We start from the raw sequence: 23,455 nt of genomic DNA, 5'->3' as shown, positions 1-23,455 counted from the left end.
AAAGAATGGGAATGGAAGATCCTAAAGTTAAACTAATCTAAGGTTTTGGATGTATGGTTTTGCTTAAGCTAGGGGTCTGCGCCTGACTACATTTGCAGTTGGGGTGAGGAGAGGAGCAATCCTTCGTGAAAATCACCAGTAAGGTGACTGTTACATCATTGGCAAAGCTTCTAGGGGAAGTCAGTTAGTGAATAACTTCTTGGCATCTGCATCCAAGTAAATTTTAAACATCCAGCCAAAGCACAGAAACAGAATTCTTTCTTTACAATTTTATTTACAAAATGTATTAAAACTTTGTACAATACCTCATGGCAATGAGGCTCTGTAATTTATGCCCACACATGCAATTTACGCTTTTATAGCCATTAGTTTGCTTGGCAATTTTTCTGTTCACTGAAGTACAGCTTTAACAACAAAAAGAAAAGAATTGGAAAAAAAATCCTCAAGTGACTACTGCCAAACTCCCATAGCTTGAAGTTAGTAGCAGAAATTTGAAGCAATCAACGTTTTTTTAAACATGCAAGTTTTTTAAAAAATAACAAACCAATTTACCCGCCTCTTCATCTCAGTGAAGTTTCCTCTCTGAAAAACTGATTTGAGTTAATAAACATACATTTTTCTTTATACAGTGCCTATGAAAACATTTGTGTGTAGGTTGGTTGGTTTGTTTTATACAACTTCATGTTCACACAGCGTGAGCTTCCCGCGCTGGGACATTATAGCATTCATAAGTTGAAAATCACAGTTTCATGAAAACAAAACAAAACAAAAACACAACAGCTTTCTTTTTTTGTTCAATACCATTTGAAATTTGACAAGTGAGTTGTTTGCTTATGACACCATTTTTGGAATGAAAGTTTATATTACACTTTTCTGGAAACATTTCGTTGGAACGATACTTCTTCCTTTCTTTTTTGAAGACAAGAGCAAATATGCAGCGAGTCAACTAAGCATCTAAGGGTCACACTTGGGAAATGAATGCGAGCTCCTAGTTTTTGCAGTCTGGAAACTTCCCAATGCACATTACTGATGAGAGCAAACTACTGAACTACAGGAAGCATACGTCGTTATATAGGAGGTAATTAGTGAGTGGAGACTATTTCTTCGGACTGTTCTGATGATGCCAACGGCAGGTATGCAATTAGTTACTTGATAGCCCATGGAGCAGTGGAGCGATCTGAGAGAGTCAATAGAGAGACTGCTCCAAGCAAGGATCTGGAAGTGATGCTGAGGCCCTCAGATTAGCAGTAGGTTTGGGAATGCATTTTAGTCTTTGCAAACTAGAAAAGGACACATGCAGTCCAATGGAGAGCCATGGGCGGTAGCAGGCAACAGCGAGTAGGACAGACCTAGCAAGAGTAAAGTCAGACTGAGAACTGTGGTCTGAACCTGCTGTCCCGCCTTGCAACGCGGTCCTGTCTCCGTGGTGTACACTTGAAAGGCATACTTAGCAGAGAAAGCCGAGCTAAACACAGTGTTGTTTCTGAGATATTCTAAACACATCTGGGAGTATAGGCAGCATTTCCCTCACCTCAATGCTAGATACTCAGCTCTATTGACTTAAAATGCACACTGAAGCAAGAAAAACAGATCTGTGAGCTGAAATTCCAGGCTCCTTGGAAAGCCCCGGGATCCATTTTAGGAAAGCACCAAGAGGTATCCTGATAGTGCCCCGTCCCTTGCTACACACAAAGTCAATTTCGAAAGCTCTGTAAATCTCTTCTTTGAGTGGGAAGTTATCAAAGCATTTTCACAAAACCATTTCAAGAACACAGAGAAGTCATTGTTTAGTCCCTTTTCCAAAGTGTTTGAATTTTCTTAAGTGTTGCATTTACATTCTAAAGATATACACATTTCAGCAACATTGAAAGGAAATAGGGTGCACAGAACATCACCACCAACAGGAAATACCAAAAACATCTGGTCAGCAGATCCTAGAAGAAATGCCAGTCCGTCTTCCCAAACACTGGGAGACAGATTTTTTCTTTTTAATCAGGAAGAATTAATTTTTTTAGCTTAGATGGGCCTCTTTGCTGAATTGGAATTTAAATGTGTGTGTGTGTGTGTGTGTGTGTGTGTGTGTGTGTGTGTGTATTAAAGAACATGGTGTTTGTATACTCTGCAGTGGTATCAAAGAATGGCTTTTGTTGAATTGACTTAATAAGATTTTTTTTCCCATACTGGAATCTTGCATGTCCATTTTTGTTGGTTTTTATTTTAATTATTTTTTTTCAAGCAAAGCAAAAAGATTTCAATGATGGTTTGCATTGTCGCGAGTCTCAGAGTGTTCCATAAGGCACTGAAGGAAAAAAAAATCAGTTTTTCCTATTGAAAGGTCATTGCACCATCAGCAATATTCGTGTCATGCCCGACACCAAGGAGAGTGAAATCTGGCTCAGGATCCTTGAAGCAGCCACGTTTTCAGTGATTTCCTCTCATCACATGCCTCCAGTAGGAAGGGATCTGCAAAGGCAAGGGGATATTTAAATTTGAAGGGGCTTCCTATTAGGAATTGAGAAGTTTATAATGGCTCAGTCTATCCTGGACAAAACTATGGCTGTTTTCTGAAATTGGCATTTCTGGGGTTGCACCTCATTTATTTGACTGGCTTTAGGTGACAGGTCTGGTTACATTCTCTACTATATGTATTGTACTAAGGAATATGCAGGTGTTGCATGAAGTTTAATTCAAGGCTTTAATCACTTATGATGTAGGTATACAAGAAAGTTTCCATGGCATTTTAATACAGATATTCACAAGAACTAAAAGAGTGTATTCTGATTGCAGAACCTATGACAAAGGATTATTCACCCAGGACAGAGGGTAAACAGTGTTCTATGGCTTACTGAATTGAAATCCATTTTAACTGTGAGAAGAAAATATTTTGCTTATTGCTAGAAAGGTGAGCAATTCTTTCTCTTAATACCTACAACCTTAGTTATTAAAGCCTGAAAATAGCTCTGGGACTTTAAAGAGACAGCAGATTCCAGGAAGAGGCCAGAGCAGTGATACCCATGAAGGGGACTTGGCATCAGTGCGGTCTTTGCCCTGACATATTGGCCTGATTGAAATGCTGATAGTGTCTTCTTTTTGGAGGCACTGACTAGTGCAGGGGATTCATTTGCCCCTGACTCTGAATACTGTAGGACACTTTCTTACCTCCTCTTCAAGTTTACATCCCTCTCTTTATCCTTTCATTTTGCACTAATGAAACACTTCTTTTTCTTCTAAGCTAACACTGAATTTTATCCCCAAAGAATGACATAATTATGATCTACCACTGGCCCTGTAGTAAAAGTATCTGTAAGAAGAATGTCAAATATGCACCTGAAGGCCAAAAGCATCCAAGGATGGTAGAATAAGACTAACATGAAAGTAGACAAACCTCTTCCTTGGCACCCCTAAGTCCTGAGTCATATCTATCGCGGAAGCTTGGAGAAGTTTTGTATCTGGCAGAAAGAATATAAGTCTCCCCCTGTCTCCCCAGTGGGCATGGGACATCATTAACTAGTGGCATGACTTTGGGAAAGGAACCCAACTTCTCAGTGCCTCTGTTTCCTGCTTTAAAATGGGGTCAAATGAACTATTATCACTGAGGTAAAAGTCCCTTGGGAAAAAGAACATCATCACCTTGGTTATCCAGAATGCTTTTTTTTTTTTCTACTTAACATAAAGTGAATTCTTTTCAGCAGCAAAATGTCTCTAGTAAGCATGCCTATGCATAGGCTACAGAAGGAAAGTGGATCACTTTGAAAATGGGCTGCATCAACAAAGCTAATATTTTTAGGATGACTAAACAGAAAACTCCTACAGGAAAAATGAAAATCTTTTCCCCTAATTTCAGTCATGTTGAGGTCTTGTAAAGGACAGAGATTTCAAAAAATATTTTTGAAGAAACCAAAGAAGCCAGAAGTAGTTCTGAACTGCAATTAGGAAATTAGAAATAACTTCCTAAAACAATTAGCACAGTCAACCCTAGGGTGCAGTGAATCTGGAGCACTTGATGGGCAGTCACCTGCCAAGGTAGAATATCCTCCCAAGCGGGAGGATACACTTCCGGTGGCTGGTCAGTAACCCACAGAGGTACCAGGTAGTCAAGAGGCTTTCTGCTCCCTAGTGGGAGCTAAACATGATCTGAGGCCGAGGCACATGTTCCCACAATAAGCCCAGTAATCCTGATGTGACTATCACCCATAGAAAATGAGAAATGACTCCCTCATCTTTCAAGGATGCCCTTTTATTAACCAGATTTCACTAGATCATATTTTTGCAGGTGATTTGCCCTGAGTCATTTTTCCTGAACAATTACTGGTACTATAAACCCCCAAGGTGGGCTCTGATAATTAGTAATAGAAGTAAAATCTCAGGGTGCCTCTTGATGTCGGTGCCCCTGGATAGACCCTGACAGATTTAGGCCAACTCAGAGAACTGGAAGCCTAATAACTAGGTAACAAATTAGAAGTCACCAGGAGATATTCCAGACCTTCTTGGGAAATAAAAGATGACTGGGTGAAGATCTCACTCTTCACTTAACCAACATTCCCCTAATCACATCACCAAATTGGCTGAGGACAACAGAGAGGTTTCAAAGCAGCTTGCTTTATGCCTCTTGACTAACACAAGTGAGGTTTTTCTGGCATCATATGAGGCTTTTCTTCTTGTCTGGAGACTTTGTACAGGCTTGGAGGACAGATTTGTTTGCAGACGCTCTTCCCAAGCTTTCTTTCACCCTGGAGATGGTTGCCAAGGTGCTAGGTAATTGGGCTATAACCACATTGGCATTGGAGTCTATTAAAATGTGAGTGTTGCCTCAAGTAGCCTGAATTTTGCTTCACAAAAGTGGATCAACTCAGATGAGTAAAGGAAAGCCAGAAGTTGTGGCATATTAGTTTCTGAGACTTTCCCCTCAGGTTTGATGTTCCAGGCCACCACTTTTGGATAGCAACATTATGTCCTAACAAAGGTTTGCTGATCCCAGTTTCTTTCCTTTCATTTCCTTTCAGTTCCTCCCTCCCTCCCTCCCTCCCTTCCTTCCTCCCTTCCTTCCTTCCTTCCTTCTTTCCTTCCCTCTTTCTTTCTTTTCCCCCCTCCCTGCCTCCGTCTCCATCCTTCCTTCCTTCCCTCCTTCCTTTCTTCCTCTTTCTTCTTGTATCTCTATCACTCTTTCTCTCCCTCCCTCTTTTCTTCCTTCCTTTCTTTTCTTAATTTACATTCTCTGAGTTTATTTTCTCTAGAATCTTTCTACTCCTGGGACCAGCAGCATCTGCATGACCTGGGAGTTTGTGAGAAATGTAGACCCTCAGGCCCCATCCCAGACCTGCTGGATCAGGATCTATATTTTTATAAGGTTCCCACATGAGTTGCATGCACACTAATGTTTGATGAATACTGCTCTGGGGCTTTAATAAGAGTCTGAGGCTATAGTAATTGGATAGTAGGGACATAAATTCTCAGATGGAATAGTTGATAAAAAGAGTCTGGAGGTCATGTGACCCTGAGCCTTGATGTAATCCTGTTTCAGAAAGATTCTTTCTGGGGAAAGTAGGAGTGATTGAATATTTAATCTTGTGTGGAGTGCATAAGGAATGGGGCATATGGAGGCTTGGTGAAGTTTCTCAAGACTTTTTTTGTGGACAAGTGGAACAGAAACTCAAGATCTGCTCTCCATTTGACAGGACCCCATTAGGATTTCAAGTTTCCTGGAGGACATCAGGCCATGGGTGGTTAGAAGTAGCATGGTTTAGCAAAGATATGGCTATAGGCAGAAGAAGGGCTGGGTTCTAGTCCCAGAACTGCCACTACCTAACTGTGTTGCCTTGAGTAACTCACTTCATGGGCTGGGTCTTACTGATAACTGCCTGATCCATCTTATCTCAAATGAGCCAATAGATGTGAGAGCACTTGGATGACTGCTACACAAATTTAAGATGTATTATTTATTTGGATGCCAGCACCTCAAAATTTGGGATAATTAAGTTAGATTGAAATTGCTCATGTCCAGCAAGCCTGTTTATGTGTAGGCTACAGAAAGAAAGTGGATCACTTTGAAAATGGATTATGAGTCATGTATTAATATTATCCTATAAAAACATATGCCCCAAATTGTAATGGGCCTATGGCACCTACTCAAGAGTAAAACATTTTAAGCACATTGAAACATTAAATGCTTGCATGCAAACAATGCAATTACAGATGAATCCATGCATCGTACATCCACCAATGCAATGGGAACACTGTCAGCGGATTGGTGCAGTGTGCTGAATATGTTGTGGCAAAAGGCAGGAAGAAAGAACAACCAGCAACTTCACTGGACAAAATTATGTTTTCCATGACCAAGACAAATGATTTATTTGAATGAAATATTATTTAAAAATTGGCTAAATGTAAATCCACAGTGTGAACTATAAGAAGGCCAAAACACAAATGCAGCCGGGCACGGTGGCTCACGCCTGTAATCCCAGCACTTTGGGAGGCTGACGCAGGCGGATCACTTGAAGTCAAGAGTTGGAGACCAGCCTGGCCAACACGGTGAAACTCTGTCTCTACTAAAAATACAAAATAATTAGCTGGGCATGGTGGCACGTGCCTGTAATCCCAGCTACTTGGGAGGGTGAGGCGGGAGAATCGCTTGAACCCGGGATGTGGAGGTTGCAATGAGCCGAGGTCGCGTCACTGCACTCCAGCCTGGGTGACAGAGTGAAATTCCGCCTCAAAAACAAAACAGAACACCCCCCCCAAAAAACCCCAAAACAAAACAACAACAACAACAAAACACAAATGCACCTGTAGAAATCCCAGCATATTGACATTTACTCATGAGGTCAAAATTGCCTAAAATAAGGGGTATGAAGTTGCTTATTGTTCTGTTCCACTTCAGATAGGCATTTTAGTGATGACAGATGCACTTTAAAGTAACAAGACTATATTCTTTTAAACACATGCGGAATAGAGACATTATTCTAATTCGAGCTTGCATTTGAACATTCTGAATTATTGGTGGTGTTTGTAGTTGCCAGAGTCAAGGTGGCAACACTCAGGTTCACTGAAGTATGAATTAGGGCTTGGCTAGCAGCAGGGAGCCTAGACTATCCTTTGATAGACACTTACCTGTGCACCAGTTCCAAGGAAGGGACAACAAAAGAACTCAAAGCTTAAGAAAATTATCTCAGACTTATACACTGTTTACTTAAAAGAACCACCTCTCCCTATGGAAGTGCTGTATTACTTGAGGTGGCAGTGTCTCACCTGTGTACCTAATTATTATTATTATTATTTTTTTGAGACGGAGTCTCGCACTGTCGCCCAGGCTGGAGTGCAGTGGCACGATCTCGGCTCACTGCAAGCTCCACCTCCTGGGTTCACGCCATTCTCCTGCCTCAGCCTCCCAAGTAGCTGGGACTACAGGCGCCTGCCACTATGCCCGGCTAATTTTTTGTATTTTTAGTAGAGACAGGGTTTCACTGTGTTAGCCAGGATGGTCTCGATCTCCTGACTGCGTGATCCACCCGCCTCAGCCTCCCAAAGTGCTGGGATTACAGGCGTGAGCCACCGTGCCCGGCCCCTAATTTTAATATCTGTTCCAGAGCAGCTGCTTTCTCTAGAGATGCATTGTCCAATACAATAACCACTGGCCATGTGTGACTACTGAACATTTGATATGTAACTAGTATGAGTCAAGATGTACCATAAGTATAAAATATACCCCAGATTTGCAAGATTAGCGTGAAGAATGTAAAATTTGTCATTCTTTTTTTTTTGTATTGATAACATGTGGAAAGGATCATATTTTGGATATATTGGGTTAAATAAAATATATCATTAAAATTAATTTCACTTGTTTTACTTTTTAACATATGACTACTAGAACATTTAAAATTGCACACATGGCTCATGTATGTGGCTTGCATATATTTTCTATTGAACAATGATGTTCTGGAGAATTGTATTTCCTTTTGGGTCACAGACCACAATTTAATTACAACCATTCTATTAGAAAAGCACCACTGCCTGACAAGAAAGCACAACCATTGTTTTCAAAGAATCAAATGGTTGCAAAGAGACAATGCTTTAAACAATAAACCAAACTAAAAAGAAAAAAAAAAAAAAAAGAAAAAAGAGATTGACATACAGTAATGTAAAGCTGATTAGTTTACTAGACCTTAACCGTACCCCTAGATCTTAACACTCTCTGTTCCATACACGTTGTAGCCTTCTCTGTATGTAGCATAATTCTGCGTGTTTGTGGCAGGAGCAGGCTTAAAGTTTTGGGTGTTCTTTGTGAGTTTCATGCGTTTGGACTCTGCCCGTGATTTGTAACAGAATTCTATCAAAGCCACCATCATGGCCAGCCCCAGACCTCCGACAAGTATATAGAAAACGCCTGCCACATTGCTCAGGCTCAGAGCGCTGGTCTTGTCCTAAGAGAAATGAACAACGTGATTAGATCTTGGGGAAAACAAAGGCAATGGAACATTATAATATATTACAACAGTATAGGGGAGTTCTAAATTGTAAAACAACTAAACATTGATGTAAGTGTTATGACTCAATTCTGGCAACTGGCTAATGTTTTGCAATGACCAGCAAGATGGTAGATTGTGCCTCTGTTAACAGTCTTGATCCTCACCTAAATGTCCTTTCATCTTGACTCCTTACGTCCCTTAGTGCCTCAATATGGTGTTCAACAATTAATAAAACAGCACTTGGCCATGGGAACAAAAGAGTAAACACAAGCATAATTTATTCCTCTGCCAGCCTCGATAAACACCGTTTGCCAGAGTTGAGCTGTGACATAATCTCTATAAATGTAACACTCTTTTCATTTGGGAACTTGAAGCACTCTTTCCCCTCTCTGCCCCGCAACACCCCTTTCTCCCTTGCTCTCCCTGTGACAAACTTTGTGAACGACTAGTCTTTAAGATATGACATGATAATATTAGAGGTTCCTGCTATTCTTATCTGAGGAGTTATTTTGCAAGGGTTTGCTTAAAAAGGGTTAACTCTCCTCTTTCCCCCAGTGGCTGAGAAAATGCTCCCTTTGGAGATTGGCTGCTAAATCTTCATCCTAGTTAAAATCAGGGCAGCAAGTCTTTGTGTTGCTGGAACAAGGGCACAGCACAAAGAATTGGCTCTGTTCCATTTTCCTGAGAGTTTAAGGAAAGTGTCAGGTGGATCCATCGGGTCCTAGATTGGCTCCATACAAATCAGAAAGCTTTTCCAGGAGGCTGATGATTTTTTAAAAAATCCAGCTCATTTTTAACTTTTACTCCAGGGAATGTAGAGAATAATTTTTTAAAATTACACTTATTTTCTTTCTTTGTAACAAGGGGGAAGAATTGAGGAAGCCGGTCAGTGACTTTCAGGTCAAACTGTGCAAATCTGACTAAGCTATCTGCCTGTATGAAAAAGCAAAATCTGAACTGCTGAACAATGGAAAGAAAAAAGTTGGTGTCTTGAGCCCTACCTTGAGGTAGGACACACCAAGGGCCAGGAGTCTTTCTTTGAAAAAGAAATAAAATAAAATAGCATTTTGTAGTCTTTTTAGAGGGAATGTAACCATTTTGCTGCTGAATGTAATTGAATGGAATACCCAAATTGTTAAGCCAGTGAACTTTGAGCATCTTATTTAAGTGACAACACAGTGAACAGATGATGGCCATTGCAGACACTTAGCACTCTAGTTCAACTGGTCTTGGTATCATTTAAATGATTAAAAGTAAAGACAATATGGCCGTGTCCTTCTTATCGTATTTTCATAGAAGCCAGTCCTGTACTTGTTTACTTTAATAAAAGGTCCAATTGAAATTGAATTGCATTCAGAAATGGGGTGTGGGAATGCCTCATATTCACAACAACCTTGCAAATAGTCACTCTTTTAGGATGAATGACAGCTAGACAAGTAGTAATAATTTCTGTCACATATGAAATATTGGATTATCTCTTTAAGGAGGCTGGTGAGGCTATCTGCAAGGATGTTCCACAGTCCATTGGGAAATAGACCAATTTCTGGTAACCCTTCCTCTGCCATTAGATTTTTATATGTATGTGATATTTAATGGGGGGAGAGGTCCTTTGACATAACCCATGTAAGCTGTGACAAGAAGAACAGTTTCAAGTTCCATGTATTATTTAAGTTTCACAAGAGTTATAGAATTCCCTGATGTGGGATGTAGAAAACCAGTAGCAAAATGGTTCATTGCACGGGGAAAATGAGTGGCATTTCATGAAATGAATTAACTGATACCACGATATTAGTCTAAAAAAAGGAAAGGCGAAAATTGAAACTAAAAAGAACTTTCTTAGGGGAGTGAAGGGGGGCAGGAAGGAGGCGGGGAAGAGTGTTTCATGCTTATCAATGTGATGTTATCCTGACAATGTATACCTTTAAGGAGCATGCGACTAAATTTTAAAAGTATTACCTACAGAGATTCAAATGACACCTTTGGAAGAGAGAAGTGTGACAGACTTAGTGAGATTCGAGATCCAAATTAATGCTGAACTCAATACAACAGCAGCTGGCAGGAGGCTAATCATTCTGCTTACAGAGACCAGTCTTTGTTATTTATTCGTTTGACTGTTTTCAGATGGGATCGACATAATATATTAATAACCAAATGCATTTATAACTACAAAGTCTCTGACACTGTAAGAGGTTAAGAAAAAGTACTGTCACAAATAAATCTTTCTTTTTTTTGGTTGTTGTTGTTGTTATTGTTATTATATTTTCTCTTTGAACTTTTGAAATGTGAAATACAGTAAAACCCCCTTATAACACAGCTCGTTATTTTATAACTTTGGAAATGCAATAGGCCAGATTGAGTTTCCTAATCATAATGACTGTTCTATAGCGTCAACAATTGATGTCATGTGGCAGGCCTCTGAGGCTGGCATTTGTCTTATTCCTTTAGCACTGTTGTTATAAAGGGGTCCCACTGTGTCAGGGAGTGTGTGTTGGGAAGGAAAGCCGTTTTAGGGTAGAAAATAAACAGTGGGTCAAAATGTGATTGCTAATCAGTACAAAAAGACCTTCAGCGACTGACCTTACTCCCGGAGTCCTTGGCTCCACATTCCCCCTTATCGTACCACCATTTGTTTTTCAGCTTGTCTAAGATGCCTTGTTCACTGAGTTTCAATACTGCAAGGTTTACAGGCGTTCTTCACGTGGGAAATAACATAAATAACATTATATTATGTTATTTTATGTTATTCAAGCTTCAAACTACTTTAAAACTATAGAAAGCGATAAAGCAGGGGGCCCTGGCCACAGAGTAATTTTAGACACTGCAGGCAACCTGAGCATTACCTTATAAAAAGTTAACACTACAGCAACGCTATATTTACCAGGGCCTGCCCATATCGCTTTGAGTAATCGGCACACACTGTTAAATAATGAGGATAGAAAAAAAGGCACTCCTCAGATAGGCTGTGTGTGGTGAGGAGGGTCTCCCCTCAGGTGACAATCGTCGGCGGCAGCTTGCAGTAGCTTTGTGAAGGAGGTGTGTTAAGTTTGATCTAACTGGGTGTCTTGTTGTACTTCCAGACAGAAAGCAAATTTTATGGAGGAGTCGGGAAAAGGACAGACCCAGAAGGGGAAGTGTTTCCATATTGTGGACCGAGACAAATGGATAAATCCGAACAGAATTGAAAATAGATTCTACATAAATAACATGCCTTCTAATTAATTGTGCTTTATCACACAAGTCTGTTGCCCAGCTGAAAATGATCTCAGAAAGAACTGTACTACGTACATGTTCTTACTCCACAAACATGTAGTCTAAATTCTTATGCGCATACTGGTCTTAGTATTAAAGGTATATTGTGGACCTCTGTTTTGGATAAGGGGAGTATTTTCAACAATGTAAAAACTGGTCTATGGATTGTTTTTGAGTTATTGATTGGCTGTCCCTCTGATATGGCCATATGTCTGTGGTCAACTTAGATCACCAGAGGGCAAACAAGACTGTTTGAAAATGGATTATTAATATGGCAGGACCTAAACCAGCAAAATGACTCTGCCACTGTTGGGTAACGCTGTAGAGAAATAGTTTAATTGTTCTAGTAAGATAAGACTTCCTCAACTAAGAGGCTAGTACATATCCCCAGGAGGCCAGGCCACTGCTCCTTAGTCCTTCACTGCTTAAAATATAAGGACTGCATTCAGAGCCATTGGGCAAGTGCCTGAAACCCTACTGGTTCTAGGATAAAGATTTTCTCCCTTATAAATTTCTTCAGCTGTAAAATGGGAATAATGACCTTTATCCTGTCTTTCTGGAGCTATTAGATTTTAAATGAAGAATCTTTAATGACTTTGGATAAACAATGCACCATGTAGAGAGGGTGTCATAATTCTGAGGCAATAAACTGTTCATATTCATGGGAGCAATATTGCCAAATATTAGTGCATGTTGGTCTGAATGTCACTAACTTAAAAAGAGGACAGCAGAAAAATTTATGGAACTGTGAACATGCCGTAAAAATTTCTTAGCCTATTTTGGATAAGTTGGACCCACTAACATATCCAGTCACTAATAAGACTTGCTATAGTCACAGAGATCTGGTCTCTATCATACAAAGTCCCAAAACCTGTTTCCTTTCTTCCTTCATTTGTTGTTTAAAACAGAGGGGCTATCTTATCTTCAGATAGTCTGAGAATCATTTAAAAATAATGCAATTTCAGAGTACTTGCGGTTTGAATAACTATAAATCTTTAATATCAGGGAGGTGACTTTCTTGGTTAGCGTAGGGCCTGGCAGCCAGAATATTTGGATTTTGTATCTCACTAGGAAATTGAGATCCTTTTATACTTTAAACAAGTTCCTTCAACCAATGCTCGGAACCCCAGGCTTCTCAAATGCTAACCAGTTGCTTGGAATGCAAAGCAACAAAAATATACTCAAATAAAACTTTGAGCCTCTTTAAGATATTACTGGCAGTGAAAGTTAAGTCAGGCTTTCAAATGACAGACAGGCCATCGATGGCCCTGAGTTTAGTGTTGGCACTGCCTTCTCCTCTATTCTCCACCGTCTGATGCTTTTCTCTCTCTTCCTCTTCCCTGTTGTTGTCTCATCACTACCACTTCTGCAATGCTATGCCTTAAGTCAGGCACTGGCACCAGGCTCAGCAATGTGGCAATTAGCTCAGGATACAGGGGAAGATGCTTTCCAATGGCATATGAGTGACTGGGCTCATCAGGACCACAGGAGAAACTACAAAGCAAATTCTTCCTCCTTTCTGTGCTTCCTCTTTTCTTATTGCAAAGGGCCCAGTGTCCTCACACTGCTACCTGACTAAGCCCTTACCTGGTCCTGTCCTCCCTCCGGGTAATATGTTCTTCAAATTACGTCGTTCAGTTTCTTCAGTACTGCTGCTCACCAGATCTTAGGAACAGAGCAGTCTGATTAAAGGTACTCACACTAAGGTCTAATAGGGATATTTCACTGCCCCTAGAGATCCTAGTTTCAAAAGAAATTTATCAACCCTTAAGTGAACTACATTCATAAAAGTGTGGCATGTCAGTTTAGAGCAGTTGTTCTCAAAGTGTGGTCCAGGAACCCCCGGAGGATCCCTGAACCCCTTTCATCAAAAGATCTGTGAGGTCAAAACTATTTTTATAATAATACTAAGTGCCTTTCTCACTATTATTCCTTCTTGATATACAGTGGAGTTTCCTGGAGGCCATATTACGGGTGAAATTACAATAGATTGATTGAAGAAGCAGAAATGAGAATCTCATTCTCTGTATTATACCAGATATCAAAGAGATTTACAGAAATATAGACAGTGCCATTCTTCTCACTATTCTTTTTATTGTTTTAGAAAAATAGTTATTTTTCATAAAACTATATTATTTATGTTAGCATATATTGGGTTTATTATTTTTTAAAATGAATCAATGAATACATGAACAATTTTTCAGTTTTAATTTCTGATGTGGTAAATATGAATAGATGTAACACACATAAAGAAAATCTATTTGGGATTCTTAATCATTTTTAAGAATGTAGAGAGGTCCTGGGACAAAGCATTTCAGAAACAGGTTTTGGAGGAGGGAAGGCTATTCCTGTGCTAGGGGTCCATGCTGGGCTGCCACTGTCCACTCTTGCCAAAACCCAGGCTCAGTACATCGGTGACTTAGCATCCTACTTCTGAACAATGGCTTATCCCTACCTTAGGCCATCTAGTGGCTTCCATGAACTGGCTAGTAACTGCTTTTCACTCCCATGGCCTACACCATTACAGTGTAGGTTACTTTAGAGCAATAGTTTTCAACCAGAGTCCATTTTGTCCTCCAGGGGACATGTGGCAATGTCTGAAGTCATTTTTTGTTGTCACACCTGGGTCGGGGCTGGGAGATGCTACAGGCATCCAGTGGGGAGAGGCCAGGGATGCTGCTCAATATCCTACAATGTACAGGACAACCCCCACAACAAAGAATTATTTGGCACCAAATGTCAGTAGTGCCAAAGTTGAGAAATCCTGCCTTTGAGTATCCAGACCTCCTGTGAGATACCACAGGACTGTAGAGAATTTTGACAAATGACCTACTCTTAGAAGTTTAGCCTTGGATCGGAAAAATAATCACTGGGTTTATGAAACCTGGCAGGGAACCAATGTGCTTTTGGGAACTTCTAAATAAAAATGAGGGAGAAAAACAAACATTTCAAGCAGCAGCACAGCCAACAAGCATAAAAGCTGTAATCAGAAATCACAGATAATACCACTTAACAAGGTTACAATAGATGCCAAGAAAAGAAAATACTTTAAAATCCAAATCTCCTAGAACTCTATGTTGCTGTGGGGTAGACTAAATTTTTGAGATGGCAGAGGAAAACTGCTTTTGTCCACATAGTTTTCTTTCTTACTGTACCTTATTACGTGTGTTACCTAGCCCAATCCTAACCAACTGAAGGTATTGACACCCTCTCCCCAACACACACACACACACACACACACACACACACACACACACTCTTACACATTGGTATTTTGAAGGAAGTGGAAATAGGTGGGCATTTGATCATTTTGAATGTCATTTTCTCCATGAAGCCATTTTTGCTCTTCAATGTTTTCTGTCTCTTCCATCACTTCTACCTTGCCTTATTATTTATGCCTATGTCTTATGTCTGCCACTACACTGTGTGCTTCTCAAGGGCAGGGAATATGGCTTATGTATTTGTATCTCCATTTAGGATATTTTTCTTAATAAATACTTATCAAATCAATAACTCTTTTAGTATTTTGTTTTTCAATCTAGTGTATTTACATACTTATTATTATGATTATAATTATTGGTCAGGTTTAATGATCACCCTAAGAAGGTAGATTTATGGTGTCTATTTAATACAAAAAGAAATTGAGGCACAGATAGGTTAAGCAATTTGCACAAGCCTGTGCAGCAACTTCTGGGGCAGGTCAAGAGGCCAATTAATATACATTGAGCTGTGTTCTGTACATTCTCCAATGGAATACACAAAAGGGTAGCATCCCTCTTTATTTTTGCTCTTCAAGCTTAGATATTTGTGATGATTTTATTTTCCTTTAGGGACACCCATACTCCAAATAACTATCAATCTAGCAAGGGCGTATTTTGCAGCTGGGGCCTTTTACTGTGGTGCAGCAATGTCTCCAGTGTAATGTTTCATAGCAATTACTGCAGGCCCTTAACTGGTACCTAAGAGAATTATAAGTCAGAAATATTTATTGTACTCACCTCAATAGAGAACAGAAAGAATTAAACAAAGTAGGTCAGATTCCTACCGTGGAAATTAGTCAGGCACTCTCCCCTCTGAAGGGCTTGCTATGAACTTTTTGCTGAGTAGAGCCCTCTTAAGACAAAGACATGGGTCAGCAGGCTTAGGGAAAAAACAGGAGTGCTTTGTGACATAATTTCAGGGGGACTGGGAACATCCCTCCATCCAAAAATATTTATCTCACTGGCAGCTGAAATTCCACTGTGAGAATTTCACATCTTTAGGTGACATGCTTTGCTAAAATACAAATCTTTCTGAGAAATGGGAAATGAAACAAATAGTAAATATTTATAAACTACAACTGTTTGTTCTATTTTGTCTTAAAAAATGTTTGAGGTGGGGTGGAAGAGTGTAAGGTTCCCCTAAGAAAACATTTTGTGGCATGTAAGTCATAAAAATGCATATGGATTGTTGATCAGATGGAGAGAGTGAGAGAAATGGGAATTAGATAGTCATTTAAAAGTATGTGAAGTTAATGCTGAATTGTGTCTCAATGATGATTCCTGAGTGTGGGGAACAGTCATGGAATTACATCTGCCTGTTTTTTATATGGGGGATAGTAATGTAATTCATAATACCTTGATAATGAGTTCGTTTTTTGAAGAAAACATTATTGGATTATAAAAATTTCTGCTTATCTCTACCATCCACACCTGCCACTAACTCAGCTACTAAGACTGCTCACAATCCAAGGCCTCCACCTGCCAGCTGGTGGTCTCCTGGATTCCAGGCTCAGTTCCTGGGTTGTACCAACCAGCCATTTTAAAGAATCAATGTTATCTTAGTGATGGCCAACCTTACATATGGAGACAGCTTTAGGAAAAGAATGCCATTGATTTTTTTTTTCTGTGAAAGTACAAATTTTTTAAAAATTTTTATTTATTTATTTTTTTTGAGACAGAGTCTCGCTCTGTTGCCAGGCTGGAGTGCAGTAGCATGATCTCGGCTCACTGCAACCTCCGCCTCCCGGGTTCAAGTGATCCTCCTGCCTCAGCCTCCCAAGTAGCTGAGACTACAGGCACATGCCACCATGTCCAGCTAATTTTTTATATTTTTAGTAGAGATGGGGTTTCACCATGTTGGCCAGGATGGTCTCAATCTCTTGACCTTGTGATCCGCCCATCTCAGCCTCCCAAAGTGCTGGGATTACAGGTGTGAGCCACTGCGCCCAGCCAAAACTTAATTTTTTTAAAAAACAAAATAAATAAAACTTCTGATATATTTCAAAAGAACTGCTTAATTTATGTTAAAGTTTTAATTTCAGGAAATACCTAAAATAGTAAATAGCAAATAGTAGCTTAGAACCAGGTTGGATTCCTTATCATGAACAAAGAAATGGTGAAGAGAGTGATGTGAGGGTGCTGAGCTTAGGGGAAAAGAAGGAAAATTGGGTCTTGTCAATTAATTACCAAGTTGATTCTGTGAAATAATCTGGTGATCCTGGAAGGGTAAAGAGAGGAATCTATACTGTCAATATGGTTCTGGGCCTGAAAAATATCAGAACCCAGGGTGTAGTATGATTTAGTCCCCTGAAATACTATGGGATATATGCTACTCTAAATGGCTTCACTTCTCCTTTCAGAGCAGGGACACCTAAAGAGCAAATGTCTGTTTAATTAATGATTCCAGAAGATCCTCAATGGTGCCCTTAGGAGAGATAGATATATGTGTAAATATGTAGGTTATGGAGAAAGACAAAGAGATCACAGAGAAGTAAAAGAAATATATGAGCAAGGGTGGTGCATTTGCATAGTCAATTAGAAATCTGCTCTGATAACACATTATCTGGATGATGAGAATGGAAACTTATCACGGCCTAAGCTGGAAGCCCCTCCCTCTCCCTATCCCTTAACCAAACCCTTGCTCTAAGTTACTAACACTTGCTTCTTGGTATCTAGTGATCTTTGGGAACAACTTTTTAGAAATGTCTTTGGCCCAATGGAGGGAGAACAGCCATCCTCTCTTTTGCTAACTCTTTTACTGAAGATGTTTCAGGTTTTCATGATGGCAAGGCATCTTTCCCAATCACTCACTTGCTTCTCTAGCATTCTCTGGAAAAGCCCCAGCATCACCCAGGACATAACAGGCATGTACAGGCAGGCAGTCACAGACATCTCTGCCCAGGTTGGTCTTGCTTTATTTAGCTGAAGCCAATTGATGATCAAGCAAAAGAAGAATATTTGCTGGATTAAAGAATTTACTATGTGGTACTTTACATTCCTTTCTGTAGATTAACCTGGGATATGTATAATGAAGGGATTTATCTCTCCATATAGCAGCTGTTTGAGGCCATGGCAGTTCAAAATATGCCCTTGAGTACACTAGTGTCTGAAGTCCTTTAAAACAAATCTCTATCCCTTTGTTTTCACAGGGGTTCCTGAATGTAGGATTCCAGGAAAATGAGGATTTTATTTCAATCCTTCTATCCTTGGATCAGCCTGGGCTTTCTGTACAACGTGGGAGTATGTGCATATATGGCTGCTGGCATTACTGAACTCTGGCAACCTAAATAATCCTCATTTAACAAGGGCAGCTACAATGATTTGCAGTTATGCAGTGCTTAGCTGCTAGAAACCATCTCTGAGAGAGTATTTATATCCATGTAGTTCACAAATGTAGCTCAAACCTATTTAACTCCTTGCTATTGGGATAATAATTTAATATAAGTGCAAAGAGAAAATTCAATAATGCATGCATATAACATTAAGAGTTGAAAGCTATGAGTCATTTCACTAAGGGCCTAACAATGCTAGTGATTGAAACCTATTGATGAGGATCTATGCTGCAGCAGCAGCCCCAGAAGCAACTTTTACACACATGGGTAAAGCCAGTGACATTTCTAAATTACAACCTCTCAAATACAGAGCAGTAGACCCCTTGATTCCATAGGTTGTGTATTTCACTGATAGATTTCTACTAAACTGCCAAACTGGACCTCTGTTCAACTTCTCCATCTAGTAGTTGAACCCAATAGTCTGGGAAGACCTCTTACTCAATTTATCCCTGACAGAGAGAAGGGGCTCAGGGAAAATGCTAAGTTTTGAACAAAATGTGGCCATAGACACCTTCTCAAATACAAAATTGGTATGATTCACTTGAAAACTCTGGTTTAAGATCCTTTGAAAAATCAAACTATCAAATTTGGTTGGGTTTTATTATATATAAGTGTGTTTTCTTTAGTTCATTCCAGTGGCACCTAGAGAAGCATAGAATGAGAAGAGAGAAACAGATCTGTACCAGAAACTCACATGATGTATGTTTCTGAAGACATTTAACTCATTCCCCTGATCCTAGACAAAATATGCATTGAGAGTTCAATCTGATGGGTGCCAACATCCTCTTTATTCTCCAATAGCCATCCCTTGACCATGACTCATAGAAAAATAATCAGTTTTAGCTAAAATCATAGAAAAATAATCAGTTTTAGCTAGATTGCAACAAGTGAAGTCTATATATCAGATCTGAAATCAGATCTGGTTGCCATGCCAGGGCATATACCACCCTCTTTTAGCATATATTCTAGCATCTACACATCACGTCTGCCCTTCCAGCAGTGATGTTAGACAGGACATACAAATAGTCATATATATATATATATATATGTATATGTATATACATATATATATATATATGAATGCCATTGCCTTAGGTATATATTTTGAAAAATATTTGCTTCAATGCCAGATGAAATTAGGCAAAAAGGTGAATCCAGCACTTGGACAACACTTTTGCCACTTCTGATCAATGGGGATCAGCCTCATGTGCCAAGGGCCAAATGCTATACCGCTCTCTGGAAAGTCAAAAGAGAATGGAATTCAATTGTTCATAAAAGAAATTTGCCCCCACCCTGTTCCACCAACCCCAACTCCCACCCTCACCAAATATATTTCAATTGCATCAAATTTTTCATGTTTCTTTTCCATGGCTGTCCTACCTTTCAGAGATTGTGTATAACCTTCTCTTCAAATGAAAGGAAACCAAATGATTTGGTCTTCAAAGGGCAGAAAGGGAATAAACATACACCATTTCACTGTCTGCCACTGCAATGGCGTCTTTCCTCTTGGCAATTGTATAACAGCATTCTTACCTTCAGGCTTTTCATTCCTGTGGCTCTTTCTGTAGCTCTGGTGTTGGACATTTGGTCATTATTTGTCAATAAGAAAGACATTCATGTTATCAGGATAACACCAAAGGCAAATAATAATGTCCTAATCATAGAAACCATGTTAAGGCCATAGTTCATTTTTTAAAAAATCATTAGAATGGAATTATTTTTTAAAAGTGTTTTCTTTCTGGATTACATTTTTTTTTCCGGTGGTAGAATTTATTCTTTAATATCATTTGGCAAAATCAATGGTTTTGGCAGCCATTGGACTGGTTCAGTTCTTAAGGCAACAGGTCCCTTGCTTGAAGCAGCCACTTGAGAGAAAGTGAGGATTTGCTCTTGGGAGGAAGACCTGAGTAAGTTCAAGGAGCAAATTTAGTGACTACCAGGAAAGAAAACTGTCAGGTTCTTCATACTTCCAGGAGGCAGTACCAGCATAGAATCATGCAAACCAACGAAGAGCACAATATACTCACCCTACTTCTCGATCCCAAATCAGAGTCTTGGGGATTCACAGGAACTTCTGCTAAGACCCAGGAAGTGCCATCGATCTGTAATGATTCTTGCCTATACACATAACAGTGTCAATAAAGAGTCATTGGGATCCATCTTAACCCTGAGTATCCAAAATGTCAACCTTTAGGGATGGCTCCTGCCAATAAAAGGTCCATTTTGTTGCAGGCAAAGGCAGATGCAGATTCATATCCATTACCCACGGCCCAAGAAAGTCAAAGAATTCTGGGTGTGGAAGAGAAGTGGTTAAGAGACGGTGGCATAGGAGAGGAGAATTGTAGACATACATGGAAGAAGAAGAAGTACACACAAAACTGAAGATCTCATGTATACCAATGGGAAATACAGTATAACCTCATTCACCTATGTGCCGCCAAATATGAAGCCGAGGGATTTTGGAAATGGGCTGTCCGAGAGTGTAACTTTTTACTATCTTTGAATAGAAGACTTGCTAAGCAAATGCATGGGATTTAAAAAAACAAAGATAGCTAGTGATAGGGAGGAGGAACATGTTTCAATTTCTTCAGAGAACAAACTCTTTTTAGGTACCTTAAGAGCACCCATGTGAAAGGAAACACCACTGATTTTAATTGCAGGCATTTTTTGAAACGATTTAAACAGATTCCCTATGTTTTTTCCTAGCATCACATTGGTCAGTTTATTCTAGTTCCTATATATTTTTGAAGATATAGTAAAACTGCATTTCCCTATCAATATTCTATAAATCATAATGAGCATCTTACCATTTATTTAAATAATGGAGGTTCAATTGCACATCCCATCCTCCTCCCTCATTTCCTTATATGCCTCTCAAGTTAGGGCACCCATCTATCCTACAATTATCATTGCAGTCAAGGGGCTCAGAATGGTCCCTTTAAATATTCTGTTACAATGTTCCCAAGAGCACACATGTGCTGATTTTCATCTTGGAATATATGGACACTGGGAGTCTATTTTAATCCCTAGAGAGGACTAAAGTCTGGTATAATTCTATGGTGAGGTTGGGTAGGGTTTGTTAATAACTTTCCACCTCAGTCACAAATAGCTCGTTTCATTGACCCTACCCTGTCTAGTAAGGTAAGGCTAGACGGGAAAGCGAAGCTGGTGCCCTTTACCCAAGATTAAGGGAATGAAGTAGGGTGGATAAGAACATAAACGTTTGAGGGGACAGGCAGCTGCAGAAGGAGGCTGATGTGCCTATGTGGTAGTTCTTTACATAAATCCTCCATTCTGCTGTGATTTACAATGATAGACTTTCACTGGCTATGTCACAAACCCCTGGTGATCTGGGTTTATCACTGAAACAACCTACTGGCTCTTAATTACTGCATCTGCACACACATTGTAATAAAGCATGAACACAAAAGGGTGATTTGCAGGTTAAAAATTCCCAAACCACAGTTCTAATTTACATGATCCTTGCATGTGCATTTACAGTTCATCAAGGAATGATCAAGTCTGTTTTGTTTAGGTCCTATTAGCTCAGGTTTGGGAAATTGGGAAAGCCGAGGAGTATTCTGGTTTCAGCTTGTAGGTCTGGTTCAGGGGCTGCCTCAGAGACTGACCTTGTTCTTAATTCCCTGTATCCATAAAAATAAAATAAAATAATAAAACATTAGTTTTATTAGTTTAAGCTCATGCACATTTACGACAGCCTGAAAATTTGCTGTTTCTTTCCATAGTATGGTAACTTTTCTAGACTAATCTCAGAATGTGTAATGTCTCATGCCAGGGAAGAAAAAGTCAATGATTTAATATAATTGCCCATTTATCATTAGTTAAAGGTTGGAGAGAGAGAGAGAGAGAGACAGAAAGATAAGTGATACAGGTATTTCTCCCTCTTCTGGTTTCAGAGATAATAGGTCTGAAAGTGTTTTTGAAAAAGTAAAAGCACTTATAAATGTCAGGCGTTGTGATTATTGTCATTTTTAGTAATCAGTACTGAGGGCTGGAACAGCTTAAATATGCCATTTGCCTAGTGACCAAGGTAGTTGCGAATGAACCTGATTCTTATGGAAACGTATCGCATGCAATCAGATTCACATTGCTCATTGGATAGGTGGTAGTGCTAAATTGCCATCTGCAATATTATCACAAGAGGTGACTCTGAAAGTCAGCAGAGATTTATGACAGCATTAGCTGTGTGACCTTCTCAAAGTCATCACCATCTCTGGATCACACTTTCTCTGTGAAATGATGGTATATTCAACAGTCAATTGTCATGTTAACGAGATGGGACACAATGAAGAGATGTAAATCTCAAGCCATTTTGCTAATACAGTAAAACCTCACTGATTTGGAGGAACAGAGGGAAAGGATTGTCTGAATGAGTAAAGCAAGTCCTGCATTACAAAATAGGTTTAAAGAATGACAATTTTATTACTTTAAGTCTATTTTGTAATTCAAACTGACTATGAAACATTGCCTTAGTGGAGATCCTCGTGAGAGCTACTTTAGCAGATAGATATGTAACGAATATGATTATATCTAATAAGTGCTTCCAACATTTGAAAAGGGTTTGTTCTCTTAAGAAAAAATTCAACTGACATTCCAGTCTAAACTCTTCATTTGCTTAACAAACCTTTCTTGTCCTCATGCCTGATAATATAAAGTTAACTTGTAGACTGGTCCCTGTCTAGTTTATCACAAATTATTAATTAGAGGGCTTCAAATTAATGAGGTTTTACTGCTATTTCTACCTCCTTCTCCATTGATTTTTTTTTTTTTTGCATCACTAATACATAGTGGTAACCAGATTCACGCTCATCTCTTGCCCCTTCTCTTGCTCACTCTCAGAAAACAGCAGGTAGCAAGAAGGAAGAAGATAAAGGCAAGCTTCTTGGTAATCCAGAAATGGAATAAGCAATCGTTGGGTATGCAGCACTGATCGATCATACTATTATCCATAGTTGAGAAAAGGGTTGACTTATTTCAAAAGACTGGCTGTGGGAATGACCAAGAAAAGCGATTTGAAAGATGCCTGGCAGGTAGCACTATGGTTAGAGAAGTTGAAAACATTTAGGATCTACTGAAATATTTTTCTATTTGCATATCAAAATTCAGATAATCTGGAAATCGTGAGCTGTCA

General features: G+C 39.4%; 1 protein-coding gene across 3 annotated transcripts in view; it reads right to left on the bottom strand.

Annotated features, from left to right (window-relative positions):
* Positions 1-2,142: 2,142 nt before the first annotated feature.
* The window catches only part of GRIA3 (glutamate ionotropic receptor AMPA type subunit 3), a 306,145-nt gene continuing 284,832 nt past the window's right edge, over positions 2,143-23,455 (bottom strand). For 2 of the 3 annotated variants that reach the window (XM_063660408.1, XM_054471451.2), the window contains 2 exons: positions 8,170-8,417; positions 2,143-2,463 (listed from right to left, as the gene is read on the bottom strand). In XM_063660408.1, the coding sequence (XP_063516478.1) occupies positions 8,172-8,417 (246 nt within the window). In that variant the 3' untranslated portion in view covers positions 2,143-2,463; positions 8,170-8,171. Of the gene's footprint in view, positions 2,464-8,169; positions 8,418-11,039; positions 11,155-23,455 lie in introns of all 3 variants that reach the window. The other variant, XM_063660409.1, reaches the window with a different exon arrangement.

Source organism: Pongo pygmaeus, chromosome X, assembly GCF_028885625.2.
Source record: "Pongo pygmaeus isolate AG05252 chromosome X, NHGRI_mPonPyg2-v2.0_pri, whole genome shotgun sequence".
NCBI classification, from domain to species: Eukaryota; Metazoa; Chordata; class Mammalia; order Primates; family Hominidae; genus Pongo; species Pongo pygmaeus.
The sequence above is the reverse complement of the archived record's forward strand: the minus strand, read 5'-3'. Positions and strand labels throughout refer to the sequence as shown.